The 13,556-nt window shown below is 37.5% G+C and overlaps 3 protein-coding genes across 3 annotated transcripts; 2 read left to right on the top strand and 1 right to left on the bottom strand.

Annotated features, from left to right (window-relative positions):
- Positions 1-641: 641 nt before the first annotated feature.
- On the top strand, positions 642-5,000 carry LOC105776690 (plasma membrane ATPase 4). The gene is made up of 14 exons (XM_012599535.2): positions 642-695; positions 831-950; positions 1,047-1,145; positions 1,233-1,370; positions 1,468-1,782; positions 2,016-2,342; positions 2,429-2,548; positions 2,627-2,749; positions 2,857-2,961; positions 3,048-3,357; positions 3,434-3,948; positions 4,048-4,221; positions 4,331-4,513; positions 4,606-5,000. The coding sequence occupies exons 1-14, from the start codon at positions 642-644 to the stop codon at positions 4,882-4,884; spliced, it is 2,862 nt and encodes a 953-aa protein (XP_012454989.1). The 3' UTR covers positions 4,885-5,000.
- Positions 5,001-6,813: 1,813 nt separating this feature from the next.
- LOC105778176 (chlorophyll a-b binding protein CP26, chloroplastic) lies at positions 6,814-8,750 on the top strand. Its single transcript, XM_052622723.1, has 5 exons — positions 6,814-7,161; positions 7,242-7,326; positions 7,401-7,451; positions 7,523-7,643; positions 7,729-8,750. The coding sequence occupies exons 1-5, from the start codon at positions 6,951-6,953 to the stop codon at positions 7,912-7,914; spliced, it is 654 nt and encodes a 217-aa protein (XP_052478683.1). The 5' UTR covers positions 6,814-6,950; the 3' UTR covers positions 7,915-8,750.
- A 102-nt stretch (positions 8,751-8,852) lies between these two features.
- LOC105778175 (pentatricopeptide repeat-containing protein At5g16860) lies at positions 8,853-12,400 on the bottom strand. Its single transcript, XM_012601820.2, has one exon. The coding sequence runs from the start codon at positions 12,112-12,114 to the stop codon at positions 9,508-9,510; it is 2,607 nt and encodes an 868-aa protein (XP_012457274.1). The 5' UTR covers positions 12,115-12,400; the 3' UTR covers positions 8,853-9,507.
- Between the last annotated feature and the right edge of the window lie 1,156 nt (positions 12,401-13,556).

Raw genomic sequence — 13,556 nt, 5'->3', positions numbered from 1 at the left:
CCACTACATATGCAATTAAATGTGTCAAACATATTTCATGCTTAAATGATTGCATCTAAATCATCTCATGGGGCTACACCTACACTGAAGCATCCTCCATTCTATATTAAACCCAATGCTTAAATGGTTGCATGTAATCATATCATGGGGCTAATAATAAAAAAGAGACCCAATTAATCGTGAGCTTTATGGGTTAAGAAAAACGTGAGTTGAAGAGAAAGTGATAGCCGAATGACCTGGGCTGCGTCGACCAAGAAACTCCCGCTCCTTCGCTCGTTTACACTCTCTCTATTCCCAACACCTTCACCGCTTTTCCAATATATAGATCCCCACAACTTTCATTTTCTCTCTGTTATATGTATATTTTTTTCTTGTACTATACCAACCCCAACTAATTAATCTTTACAAATTACTCATTAACAAAAAAAAACAAAAAAACAAAATAGAAAACTAGTAATTAAGTTGTTCTTCTTGATTACATTTTCTTTGAAAAAAGAGTTAAAAAAGAAGTAGCTGAAAGTTTAACGTGTACTTTTTTTGCTTTGCATGCAAAGATAAAAGAAAGAAAGAAAGAGACTGCATTTTCTTTTTTCTTTTTTAAATTTATTTTTCTAGGAAAGTAATTTGAAGAAGAGAGAAAGATGGCGGAAACCAGCGTCGGCTTGGAAGATATCAAGAATGAGACCATCGACCTTGTAAGTGTTTTCTTTTGTTTCTGGTAAATTTTTTTACGGAATTTAATTCAAATATATAGTTTTTTTTATCAATATTCATTTCTTGTTTATAATTTCATTCCAAGTTTAGAGTTTGATTTCCAACTTTCAATGCAGGAGAGAATTCCTGTCCATGAAGTGTTTCAAAAGTTGAAATGCACCAGAGATGGCTTATCAAGTGAGGAAGGCCAAAAAAGGCTGCATATCTTTGGTCCTAACAAGCTTGAAGAGAAACAGGCAAACACCCTAATTTAACCCTCTTTATTTTCTCTTCTTTCCATTTTGTTTATGAAAAAAAAAAACTGAAAATCTTTAAAACACTACATTAAACAGGAAAGCAAGGTTTTGAAGTTCTTGGGATTTATGTGGAATCCTCTGTCATGGGTGATGGAGATTGCAGCTATTATGGCCATTGCTTTGGCTAATGGAGGAGTATGCTTATCGCTCTTTCTTTCTTTCTCTTGTACTTGAACTAATTCACTTCGATATGAAATCTCTAATTCCATGGACAAAATTCAGGGCAAGCCCCCAGACTGGCAAGACTTCATTGGTATTGTGGCATTGCTCTTTATCAATTCAACTATTAGCTTCATTGAAGAAAACAATGCAGGCAATGCTGCTGCAGCACTTATGGCTGGTCTTGCCCCCAAAACAAAGGTGCTTAGGAACATCAATAACTTCAATTTAAGTAGAACTTACTTGTTTGAATGTTTCTAATGTCTCTAACCATTTTTGCATGTTTGAATGATTGAAGGTCCTAAGAGATGGAAAGTGGAGCGAGCAAGAAGCTGCGACACTGGTACCAGGAGACATCATCAGCATTAAGTTGGGAGATATTGTCCCGGCAGATGCACGTCTCCTTGAAGGTGATCCACTCAAGATTGATCAGTCCGCCCTTACCGGTGAGTCTTTGCCTGTAAACAAGAATGCAGGGGATGAGGTATTCTCTGGTTCTACCGTCAAGCAAGGGGAGTTAGAGGCTGTTGTTATTGCCACCGGCGTGCACACTTTCTTCGGAAAAGCTGCTCACCTTGTTGATAGCACCAACAACGTAGGGCACTTCCAGCAGGTAATCTCAGGAGCTGTTTTCCAGCAAATAACCTCTTTTATGGTGAAGATGAAAACTATAAGGATCTTCATTTTTCTTCGTGTGTTGCATGTCTGAATATGAATATTGGGATATGATCCTAAAAGGATCTTCCAAATATATGAAAAAGCTTGAACATACATGTGTCTGATAAAATCAAGTCTGAGCAACATATCTTATCCTTGATGTGCACTAAATGGTGATTGTTTCATTAGGTGTTGACAGCAATTGGAAACTTCTGTATATGCTCAATTGGGGTAGGGATGCTTATTGAGATAGTGGTGATGTATCCAATCCAACAGCGCAGGTACAGAGACGGAATCGATAATCTGCTGGTGCTTCTCATTGGAGGAATTCCAATTGCCATGCCAACAGTTTTATCTGTGACAATGGCCATTGGATCTCACCGGCTTTCACAACAAGGAGCTATCACTAAGAGAATGACAGCTATTGAAGAAATGGCCGGAATGGATGTACTCTGCAGTGATAAGACTGGGACACTTACTCTCAACAAGCTTACTGTAGACAAGTCCTTAGTCGAGGTTGGTCCTTGAATTGGAAGTTAACATCAATTATGGATTGATGATGTATTCATCCCTTCACAGAGAACCATGTTGTGAGATTTCAGGTTTTCACAAACGATGTTGACAAGGACATGGTTATTCTACTAGCGGCAAGGGCTTCCAGGGTTGAGAATCAAGATGCTATTGATGCCTGTATTGTTGGAATGCTAGGTGATCCAAAAGAGGTCAGCTAAGATTGACAAAAACAACCCCCTTTCATTATGTTTTTGCTCATCAGTCTTCAATGTTCAATTGATTTGCAGGCCAGAGCAGGCATTACCGAGGTCCATTTCTTTCCGTTTAACCCAGTAGACAAGCGTACAGCCATGACATATATCGAGGCTGACGGTAGTTGGCATCGAGTCAGCAAAGGTGCTCCAGAGCAGGTAAATGGATAGACTTACATTGTACCAATGCTTTTCATATCATCTCCGGGATTTAAATTACAGTTGCGGTTGTAACTTCGTGTTGTTATTACTTGACATAAAATCAGATTATTGATCTATGCAATCTCCGAGATGATGTGAAGAGGAGAACTCATGATATCATTGCTAACTTTGCAGATCGAGGGCTTCGCTCTCTTGCTGTGGCTAGACAAGTAATATTCTGTGTTCTTTCTCCCAAACTTAATTTCAATAATGGAAAGAAAAAGGTCATTATGAAATGGACATTTTGATATTGTAGACTGTGAAAGAAAAAAACAAGGATGCCCAAGGAGAAGCATGGGAATTTGTGGGTATACTGCCACTGTTCGATCCTCCAAGGCATGATAGTGCGGAGACAATTCGTCGGGCTCTAAATCTCGGTGTCAATGTCAAGATGATCACTGGTGATCAACTAGCCATTGGCAAAGAAACTGGTCGCAGGCTCGGTATGGGAACCAACATGTATCCATCATCTGCTCTCCTTGGCCAAAATAAGGGTGACACAATCGATACGGTCGGTGTTGATGAGCTTATTGAGAAGGCTGATGGCTTTGCAGGCGTTTTCCCTGGTATGTTCATTTTTATTTTTCTGAAATGCAATATTAGTTTTATGGTCTTTGAAAACTCACTATTTTCCTCATTCAGAGCACAAATATGAGATTGTTAAGAGGCTACAGCAAAGGAATCATATTTGTGGCATGACTGGAGATGGTGTGAATGATGCACCAGCGCTTAAGAAGGCAGACATTGGAATTGCAGTGGATGATGCAACTGATGCAGCTCGTGGTGCATCAGATATAGTGCTAACAGAACCAGGACTTAGTGTCATTGTGAGTGCTGTTCTAACAAGCAGAGCCATATTTCAGAGAATGAAAAACTATACCATCTATGCCGTCTCCATTACTATCCGAATCGTGTTAGGGTTTATGCTCCTTGCTCTTATTTGGAAGTTCGATTTTTCGCCTTTCATGGTTTTGATCATTGCCATACTGAACGACGGAACCATTATGACCATTTCCAAGGACAGGGTTAAGCCATCTCCTATGCCTGACTCATGGAAGCTCAAGGAGATATTTGCCATGGGCATTGTCCTCGGTACCTACCTTGCTTGCATGACTGTTGTTTTCTTCTGGGCTGCTAACGATTCCAACTTCTTTCAGGTACGAAAAACATCAAACACTCTTTATAAAACCATAACAAGAAGAACCAAACATCCACTGGAAACATCTAAAGGTTGATAATAATAATAATAATTGCAGGACAAGTTTGGGGTAAGATCCATTAGGCACAATCAAGATGAACTTACAGCTGCTATCTACCTCCAAGTGAGCATAGTGAGTCAGGCACTCATTTTTGTCACTCGTTCTCGAAGTTGGTCTTTCATCGAACGTCCTGGTCTCCTCCTCGTGGTTGCCTTCATTTTGGCCCAACTCGTGAGTTATATATATGAATATATAAAATTCCACTTCAATTTGTTAGAATATATATATAATTGTAGCTAGAATTGGTATAAACTTTTGGTTTTTGGATTCACCATTTTAGATAGCTACACTTCTTGCTGTTTATGCAAACTGGGGCTTTGCCAGAATCAAAGGCATTGGCTGGGGTTGGGCTGGCGTTATCTGGCTCTACAGTCTAGTCTTCTACGTCCCACTTGACGTACTCAAGTTCTTGATTCGCTATTCTTTGAGTGGAAAGGCTTGGGATAATTTACTTCAAAACAAGGTATCTAATCGACTCTAATCAAATCACTCCTTTCAAAACAAGGTTTTTTCCTCGTACAAATAAGTATTGATGTTTGATATCAATCTATATAGACTGCCTTCACAACAAAGAAGGATTATGGAAAAGGAGAGAGGGAGGCACAATGGGCAATGGCACAACGCACCCTTCATGGCTTGACACCACCTGAAATGACACAGCTCTACAACGAGGAGACCAACTATAGAGAACTGTCAGAGATTGCTGAACAAGCGAGGAAGCGTGCCGAAGTAGCAAGGTTGAGGGAACTTCATACACTCAAAGGGCACGTTGAATCTGTAGTTAAACTCAAAGGACTGGACATTGACACCATCCAACAGCACTACACTGTTTGAGGGAAAGAGTGGAACTGGGTGTTGTTGTAATGTGCCATGAAAAGCTTGGAAGGTATGAAGGAGGAAGAAATTTTTAGGGTTTCCGAAATCAGCATCTATCCTATTATGAATTTTTGTAGTAGGTTAAGGAAGGCATGGTATTGGAATAATGTTTTGAATAATCCAACATAAGAGATTGTCGTATAGCTATCTCAGACAATCCTTGGCTGGAATATGGCAATGATTTTTATTACATCATCAGTTTTTTTCTCTCTTCAAACTCCATCTTCTCTAACTGCACTAAAGTTTATGGTTTCGTCTAAATCACGGACCAACCTAGAGAGAGGATCGCTGAAAATATTCTTTCACTATATTTCATTAAGTCAACCAAGATTAATAAGCTTGCATGTTCAAGAGTCGCCGAGGGTGTTCATTATAATCATCATGGATCTTTCATTTCATTTTTGTTTGTAGTTAGGGATGAATATCAAAATTATACATAATTTTTAATGTAATGTGTAATTTGATACATGAACTTTAATTTGGTACATGCATTTATACACGTAAAACTTTGATCGTAGTTCAAATATATACATGAAATTTTAATTTCGATTCAATCAAGTATATTTAAAGAAATAAATATATCAATTTATTTTTATATGAGATAAATATAAATATTTTTGTGTGCAATATATAAACATAAAACAATGCAATACCAACAATTGTGTTAATAATTTGTGAAAATTAGATTAAATAGAAAATTCATGTATAAAATTACACAAAAGCAATGTTCATGTATAATTTTGATATTTATCCCTTTGACCCTTTATATTATAATATTACAATACTTTAGCATTATACTGGTACTACAAATGAAAATATGTTGGTGTAGGAAGAATTTGTAGGGTTTGAAAATTAAATTAGACATTTTAGTTGCAAAACTATTTTCAGAAGGTATAATTCCAAATGTAACTCTTGATGTTTGTATTATTTATCAATTTGACCTTTATTTTCTTAAAATTAAATTCGACATTCAACCTTTTATCAATAGTTAAATTTGATCATTAGCTTTTCAAAAACAATCGAATAGGAATTGCTATTCTTTTAAAGTATTGACTAATACATTAAAAGTTTTAAATAAGATAGTACGCATGGCAATCATGTGTACTCATGCTTTTTATTTTCAACTTTTATGAACTTTCTATATATATATATATATATATATATATATTTATTTAAATTTATGAATATTTTATAAATTTTAAATTATTTGTTGACGTGGCATATAAAATAAATAATGACATCTTAACATAAAATACATGTAGATTGCTAGACGAGTTGCCATGTCAATATCATTAAAAATTTAATGTTTTAGTTAACATTTAAAAAGAACAAATTGATTCTTTTGAGAGGTTAATGATCAAATTTAGCTAAAAAGAATTAAGGTTAAATTGACAAAACATGTAAAAATTGAGGACTAAATTTGTCATAATGCCAAATAAAATAAAACACTATTTGTCTTATAGCCACATCAACAAATAATTTAAAAATATAAAATTATAATAAAATTAAAAAATTTGCATGAAGTACAAATGGATTACCATGTTTAAATTTAACGTTTTAGTTGGTATTTTTATTAAAAACAAATTGATTCTTTTTGAAAGGTTGGCGATAAATTCAAAATTTTTCAAGGTTTGAAGGCAAAATTTAACTTAAAGAATAAGACCCAAAATAAGGATGAAATTGATAAAAATGTAAAAATTAAGAGTTAAAATTATGATTATACCTGAAGAGATGGAATAACATCCGCATAATAAATTCAAAAAAAGAAAAATAAAAAAAGAAATTCATGTGGGGTAGTGAGACCAAATGCAAATGCAAAACATGTAGTAACTGTACCACCACTTATCCAAACCAGAGGTAGCAATCTAGAAGGAGCAGAGGCCTTCGTTCCACGTCAGCACCATGATCTGCCACACCACCATAGACCCTCCTATCAGATTTCTCATGAGCCAGCCTATGAAAACATCCACATCCACCTTAATTATAGTATCCATTTCATCTTCCTTCCCTACTCCTCCGCCAACATGGCCCCATTAGCTCCTTCCCTCGCCAAATCTGAAATGCTAGGTAACCCTCTGAATTTCAGTGTTTGGGCCAAGTCATCAGCTCCCACACCCTCAAGCTCCGACACATTCAAGACCGTGGCTCTTTTCTCCAAGAAGAAGGCTGCACCTCCTCCCAAGTCCAAGGTTGCTTCTGTCTCCCCAGCCAATGAAGAGCTCGCTAAGTGGTACGGTATGTGCTAGCTGCAACCCTATGGCTAAACCAATTCAACTTAATGCATATACTTGATCATTTGTTGCATATTCAATCAGGTCCCGACAGAAGGATTTTCTTGCCGGAAGGGCTGTTAAACAGATCAGAGATCCCTGAGTACTTGACTGGAGAAGTCCCCGGAGAGTGCGTATTATTAAGTTAGAATAAGATTTATAAATATGACTACATTCATTCATGATGATATTTATTTTATTCAGCTATGGATACGATCCGTTTGGTCTGAGCAAGAAGCCAGAAGACTTTGCCAAGTAAGTTATACTTTTCCTTTTAAGGGATGAATACAATACTTAAGGAATGAACATATATATATTGAATGCAGATATCAAGCATTTGAACTGATACATGCAAGGTGGGCGATGCTTGGTGCAGCTGGATTCATCATCCCAGAAGCCTTTAACAAATTTGGTGCCAACTGCGGCCCTGAAGCCGTTTGGTTCAAGGTTTTAGCTTTACTATTTGGACTATAACTATATATATGGAATAAATGTGTTGGTTGAACGTTGATTCACCATACCCGCATTGCAGACAGGAGCTCTTCTCCTGGATGGTAACACCTTGAACTACTTCGGCAAGAATATCCCTATCAACCTTATTGCTGCTGTCATTGCGGAGATCGTTCTTGTTGGTGGAGCTGAATATTACAGAATCATTAATGGCTTGGTGTATATATATATATATATATGCCTGCCTCTCTACTACTATTATGAATAGTAACCTTTTACCAACCAAACATTATTAATTAATTAACAAAATTTTGCCATAATTTATTTAGGAATTGGAGGTCCATTTGACCCACTTGGGCTGGCCAAGGATCCTGAGAGGTGTTCATGGGCCAGGCCAAGTCGGGTTCGGGCTGAGCCCAGAAAAATTTTCTACCCACATCCTAGGCCCGGCCCAAAATATGAGCCTAAAATTTTGTCCAAACCTGGCCTGAGAAAAATTCTTAAGACCGAGCCCGGCCCGGCCCGGCCCATTTTTTAATAAAAACCAAAAAATTATTTTGAAAATAAAAAATAAAAAAAGTATTGTAAAATTTAAAAATAAAAATATATTTATTATATTCGGGCCAGGCCCGGGCCAAAAAAGTGGTGCCCAAAGTCCGGCCCGTTTTCTAGATGGGTCCCGTTTTTTTGCCCAAACCCATATTTCGGGCCTATATTTTTACCCGAACCCTCCCATATTTTGGGTGGGCCGTCGGGCCAGGCAGACTCTAATCCTGACCAAGCAGCTCTGCTCAAGGTGAAAGAGATAAAAAATGGTAGACTGGCAATGTTCGCCATGCTGGGTTTCTACTTCCAAGCCTATGTCACTGGAGAAGGTCCCGTTGAGAACCTTGCCAAACATCTCAGTGACCCTTTCGGGAACAACTTGCTCACCGTCATTGCTGGAACTGCTGAAAGAGCTCCCACCCTCTGATTTTAATACTACATTTTATCATAATCTGCAACACTACTCGTTGCTTGCGTCTATTCTATGCATCAATCGCTTGTACATCCAGCTAAGCTAGCACTTTAATCTTGAGTAGAGGCTTCAACTTCAAATTTCAACTGAATTTAATTAGAAAATTTTAAAAATATATATACAATTTTAAATAAAATAAAAGAGATTCAAATCTATTATCTATAAAAGTAAAATGGATTCAAATAATATGTTCAAGACTTCAAGTATCAGAACCTTTATCCACAAAAGTATAATGGAATCGGATGATGAATATGTCGAAGAAAGTAATGATAATATCCAGATATGAATATTATCTAAATCTGCAATATTCAATTTTGTAAAAGGTAAACCGAATATCTACAGTTATCCAAATTCACACCGGCATTTAGCTAATGCTATAGAAAGAATATGAGACATTCTCAATTGGGTTTGTTAAGCAAGCCTCAAACATGCATAACGGAAGCATACATAAAATAGCCAGCAGCTTATCGGAAAGAAACTGAATTGCCTGTTCCTATTACCATTCCGAGGGCCAATCCCCATGTCTCTACTAACTTTTGACATGGAATGAATCAGAGATTGCTTTGTCCTGTATTTCTACATGAATGAAATCTACCTTTTTAGATGATCAAGTTTGTGTTGATACAGAAATTTCTTTCCCCTGTATAAAGCCATTTCAGAATAAATTCTGCATCTTAGGCCATAGTTGTGTTAATTGTTATGTTAGTTGAAGCTAAATATAAATGGTACCGTTTGCACTCAATATTAGGAGCAGATTTACTCCATCATTGTGGGATCATCCTATCAGACGGACCTCTTCAATTGCCAAATCTCATAACCCACTTCGCCATCAATGATTTTGTATCACCAGTAGCCTCTGCAGGAGCAAGATCCACTCTTGAAATGATGGAAGCGACTTGAATCCCTTAATATGATTTCAATATCAATGATCATGGATATGTAAGTAAAGGCATTATGGCAATCACTGCAGACACGCAAGTTCTTAGTGATATGGATAGGCACCCCAGGAGTAGAGACTAAAATGCCGTAGGCTAGAGCTAACTTCTCACTATGTTCAAAAAGAAGATCACCTTTCTCTTCATCATCCACATCATGAAGTGCACAGTTTGTCTCGGGAACAAACCCAATTGCCTTGATGCGTTGAATTAAGTCAGCAAGAAGTTTGTATATTTGTTCAAATTGTGGATGAGACCTGTCACCCACATAGAAGGTTGCAGTGCCTTTCTTTCCTTGGACCCAGCTGCAACCTGGTCTCTTTTTGACCCCTGAATATTTCATCAAAGATCGGACCCTGGCCACATCTCTCCAACGCCTTGCATTAGCATATATGTTTGAAAGCAATGTATATGACCCATCATTCTCTGAACCCAATTCCTGAAGCTGGGCTGCAGCATATTCCCCAAGTTCCACATTTCCATGGATCCTACAACCACTAAGTAATGCAATCCATACAATTGCGGCTGGCTCCATGGGCATGCTGTGAACAAGTTCCAGAGCTTGCCCAAACCGACCAGCACGGCCTAAGAGATCAACCATGCAAGCATAATGATCCAATTCAGGGGTGACACTGTACTCAGTATGCATGCTTTCAAAGAATCTGATTCCCTGGTCAACCATACCTGAATGGCTGCAGACATAGAGTAAAACAAGAAAGGTAATACCGTCAGGAACAAAACCTGCTGCTCTCATATCATCCAAAACCTTGATAGCTTCTTCTCCATAGCCATGCATACCATAACCAGTTAGTAACGACGTCCAAGAAACTGAATTCCTGTGCTGCATATTGTCAAACACAACCCTAGCAGCATGTATATCACCGGATTTGGAATACATATCTATGAGACAATTTTCCATAAACAACATTACAGATTCGTAACGATTGCGTAATATGTAAGCATGGATCTGCTTACCAAACCTTAGTGCTGCCAGATGAGCACAAGCCATCAAGGCACAACATATGGTAAAAGTATTTGGCTTCATAGAGTTACCTTCTTGAAGCATTTCAGAGAAGAGCTTCAGTGCATCATTTGCTTCTCCATGCTGTGCATATCCACCAATCATGACAGTCCAAGTCACAACATTCCTATCACTTGGTGCAACTGAATCAAACATTAAACGAGCTACATTTGTACTTTTGCACTTAGCATACATGTCAATTAGACCATTAATCACCATGAGATCTTCTCCTGGATCATTCCAATCGTAGTTCAAAACACATTTGATTGCATAACAGTGAGTTTCCTTCCCCTGAAGTAATGCTGCAATAGAAGCACAGCCTGAAAGAACGGACACAAGCGTAACGACATTGGGTTTAGAACCACAAAGTTGCATTTGCCTAAATACCCCCAATGCTTCATAACCATGACCCTTTTGAGCATAGCCTGCAATCACAGCACTCCAAGTCACAACATCCAACTCAATTTTCTCCTCTCTCATCTTCTCAAACAAACCCAGAGCCTCCTCAAACCTACCAGCCTGAGAATACCCAGTAACCATTGCATTCCAAGAAACAACATCCTTGACCTCCATACTTTCGAAAACCTTATTTGCCTGCTCTATCATCCTACATTTTGCATACATATCCATCAAAGCATTGCCAACAAAAACATCCTCAAATAAACCTCTCCTCAATGCAAAAGCATGCAGTTGCATACCATGTAAAGACGCGCCTAGAGATCCACAAGCCGGTAGCACATTGACAAGGCTGACGATATCTGGGTGGATTTCGGAGTCATTCATCATTATTCGGAACAACTCCACCGCATTCTTTGCATCCCTGCTTTGCGTATAAGCAGCAACAATAGAATTCCAGGAGACGATATCACAAATCCCTTTGTCATGCATTTCCTCGAACATCTGCCGCGCATCGTCCAACTCACCGCAACGAGCATACATTGCCACCAGCGCATTACAAACAAAGACATTAGAGTCAAATCCAGTGGTGGAGACAACAGCATGAACAGCTGCGCCACTGCGGAAGGAGGGAAGCTCGCCGCAGGCTTTGAGGACAAAAGGGAAGGTGTAATGGTCAGGAGGACAGTGGAGCCTTAGCATCCCGCGGAAGAGAGAAAGAACGTCATGGGAAAAGCCGAGGCGAAGGGAGCGTCGAATAATAGTGTTCCAGCAGAAGACCACAGAGGTAGAAGGGTTTAAGCGTTCGAGAATGGAGATGGAATGAGAAGGGGCATTGTGGGTGAGGTAAGCGGAAACGAGACGGGTAGTGAAATCTTGGTAGAGACCCTGGACAAGGAGTTGTTGATGTATGAGTTTGGCTTGGGAAAGAGAGTTGCATTTTTGGAGGAGTGTTGAGGTGATGGGGGTGAGTGAGGCTTGATTTTGAGCAACGGCTGACGAGAAGAGGGAAATGGTAATAGCGCCGCCACTGGGTCTGGGTTTGGATTGCAGAAGAAACTCAGGTTTGGTGTTGGCGCGGGAAAAGGAGCGGAGCATGCTCAGCTCAAGTGGCAGAGAAGAAGCATACGAGACGAAGATGGGAAGTGAGCTGAATGGGAGGCACAAGTTGCTTAAGTTTAAACTGAACGACAAAGATTGTGAAAGAGTAGTTGGTGGCTAAATTGTAATGGATTTTGTGTTACATCAATCTCTACTGGATTTCACATCTGCCCTTTTATTTTGCTGCACCATTATTGTTACTTTGAGATCCCCAATCTCTCGTTGATGGATTTGCAATAGGAATTGGTCTGATTGAGTGGTATTTCGTGGGTAGTTTTGTGCTCACGATCTTTGGAGTCCTGCATAAAACAAAAACAAAAAAAAGGATAATTAAAGTATAACGAAATTAAATAAATAAAAAAGTTGAAAAATAATAAAACTATGAATTCGAAATTAATAAAATGAACCAAATTAATCAAAATTCCAGCCTCGGTTTCAATTGACCACCGACTATGAATTTTTCTTGCAGCAGAACAACCTCAAACCGCTAATTCTTCCTTAATCGTAAATTAACTGTAAAAAGAACCCGAGAATTAACTCTTATCAAGCGAATGACCTTGATACCAACTTTCACGGTTTAATTTCTTGACAGTCTTGTAAACTAGAAGAACCCGACTCTAATTAATGACCTCAACTGCATGGATCATTTAAATTAGATCACTTGATCTCATGATGTCACGCCAACTCATTTTTAATTTAAGATCAATAAATTACATTCTCATCATTTCAAAAGTTTCTCCAAATTCGTAATTTTGTATATACTAGTTTCGAATGTCAGATGCGTTACAAATGATCTTATCCGTTTAATTTTTAATTAATTTTTTAAATAAATATATTTTTAACTATTTTAATAGCATAAAGTAGTATTCATCGCATTTTTAAACATAATTAAAATATATTAACTTATTTAACAATTTAGATATTATTATAATAAAAATTAAATCATAATCAAAACATTTTTATCATACTCAATCTACAATATAATTTTACTCCATTTATTTAATACAAAGTAACACTATTCAAATAATAACTAACTAATATATATTAACTATTAAAATATTTGTACAAATTATAATAAATTGATATATTGATAGATACCGAATCCACCAAAAAATAAATATTACGAATAAACAGAATATAAAATTCACAATATATGTAGGGTTGACCTCACAAAGATTGATCTAATTGAGTTCGAATTTCTCACACTCAGAGTACTTTGTGAGTGGTTTCGCATTCATGATCTTTACAATTATGCTAAATTAAATAAAGGAGAATTAAAGTTTAAAAAAATAAATAAAAATTGAAAATAGTGAAATAATAAATAAATAGTGAATTCATAATTAAATAGAATGAATCAAATTAATGAAAGTTTCAGCTTCAACGTTGGTCTTGGTTTTAGAACTGATCATAGACTATGAATGTATTCTCACTTATTAATA

This window comes from Gossypium raimondii, chromosome 10 (genome assembly GCF_025698545.1).
Source record: "Gossypium raimondii isolate GPD5lz chromosome 10, ASM2569854v1, whole genome shotgun sequence".
In the NCBI taxonomy this organism is placed as follows: domain Eukaryota; kingdom Viridiplantae; phylum Streptophyta; class Magnoliopsida; order Malvales; family Malvaceae; genus Gossypium; species Gossypium raimondii.
The sequence above is the reverse complement of the archived record's forward strand: the minus strand, read 5'-3'. Positions and strand labels throughout refer to the sequence as shown.

Coding starts and splice junctions, on each gene's coding strand:
- LOC105778176 (XM_052622723.1), top strand. CDS start 6,951: ATGGCCCCATTAGCTCCTTCCCTCGCCAAATCTGAAATGCTAGGTAAC. Junction 7,162..7,241: donor AGAGCTCGCTAAGTGGTACG/GTATGTGCTAGC, acceptor ATATTCAATCAG/GTCCCGACAGAAGGATTTTC. Junction 7,644..7,728: donor CTGAAGCCGTTTGGTTCAAG/GTTTTAGCTTTA, acceptor CCCGCATTGCAG/ACAGGAGCTCTTCTCCTGGA.
- LOC105776690 (XM_012599535.2), top strand. CDS start 642: ATGGCGGAAACCAGCGTCGGCTTGGAAGATATCAAGAATGAGACCATC. Junction 951..1,046: donor ACAAGCTTGAAGAGAAACAG/GCAAACACCCTA, acceptor TACATTAAACAG/GAAAGCAAGGTTTTGAAGTT. Junction 1,783..2,015: donor ACGTAGGGCACTTCCAGCAG/GTAATCTCAGGA, acceptor TTGTTTCATTAG/GTGTTGACAGCAATTGGAAA.
- LOC105778175 (XM_012601820.2), bottom strand. CDS start 12,114: ATGCTCCGCTCCTTTTCCCGCGCCAACACCAAACCTGAGTTTCTTCTG.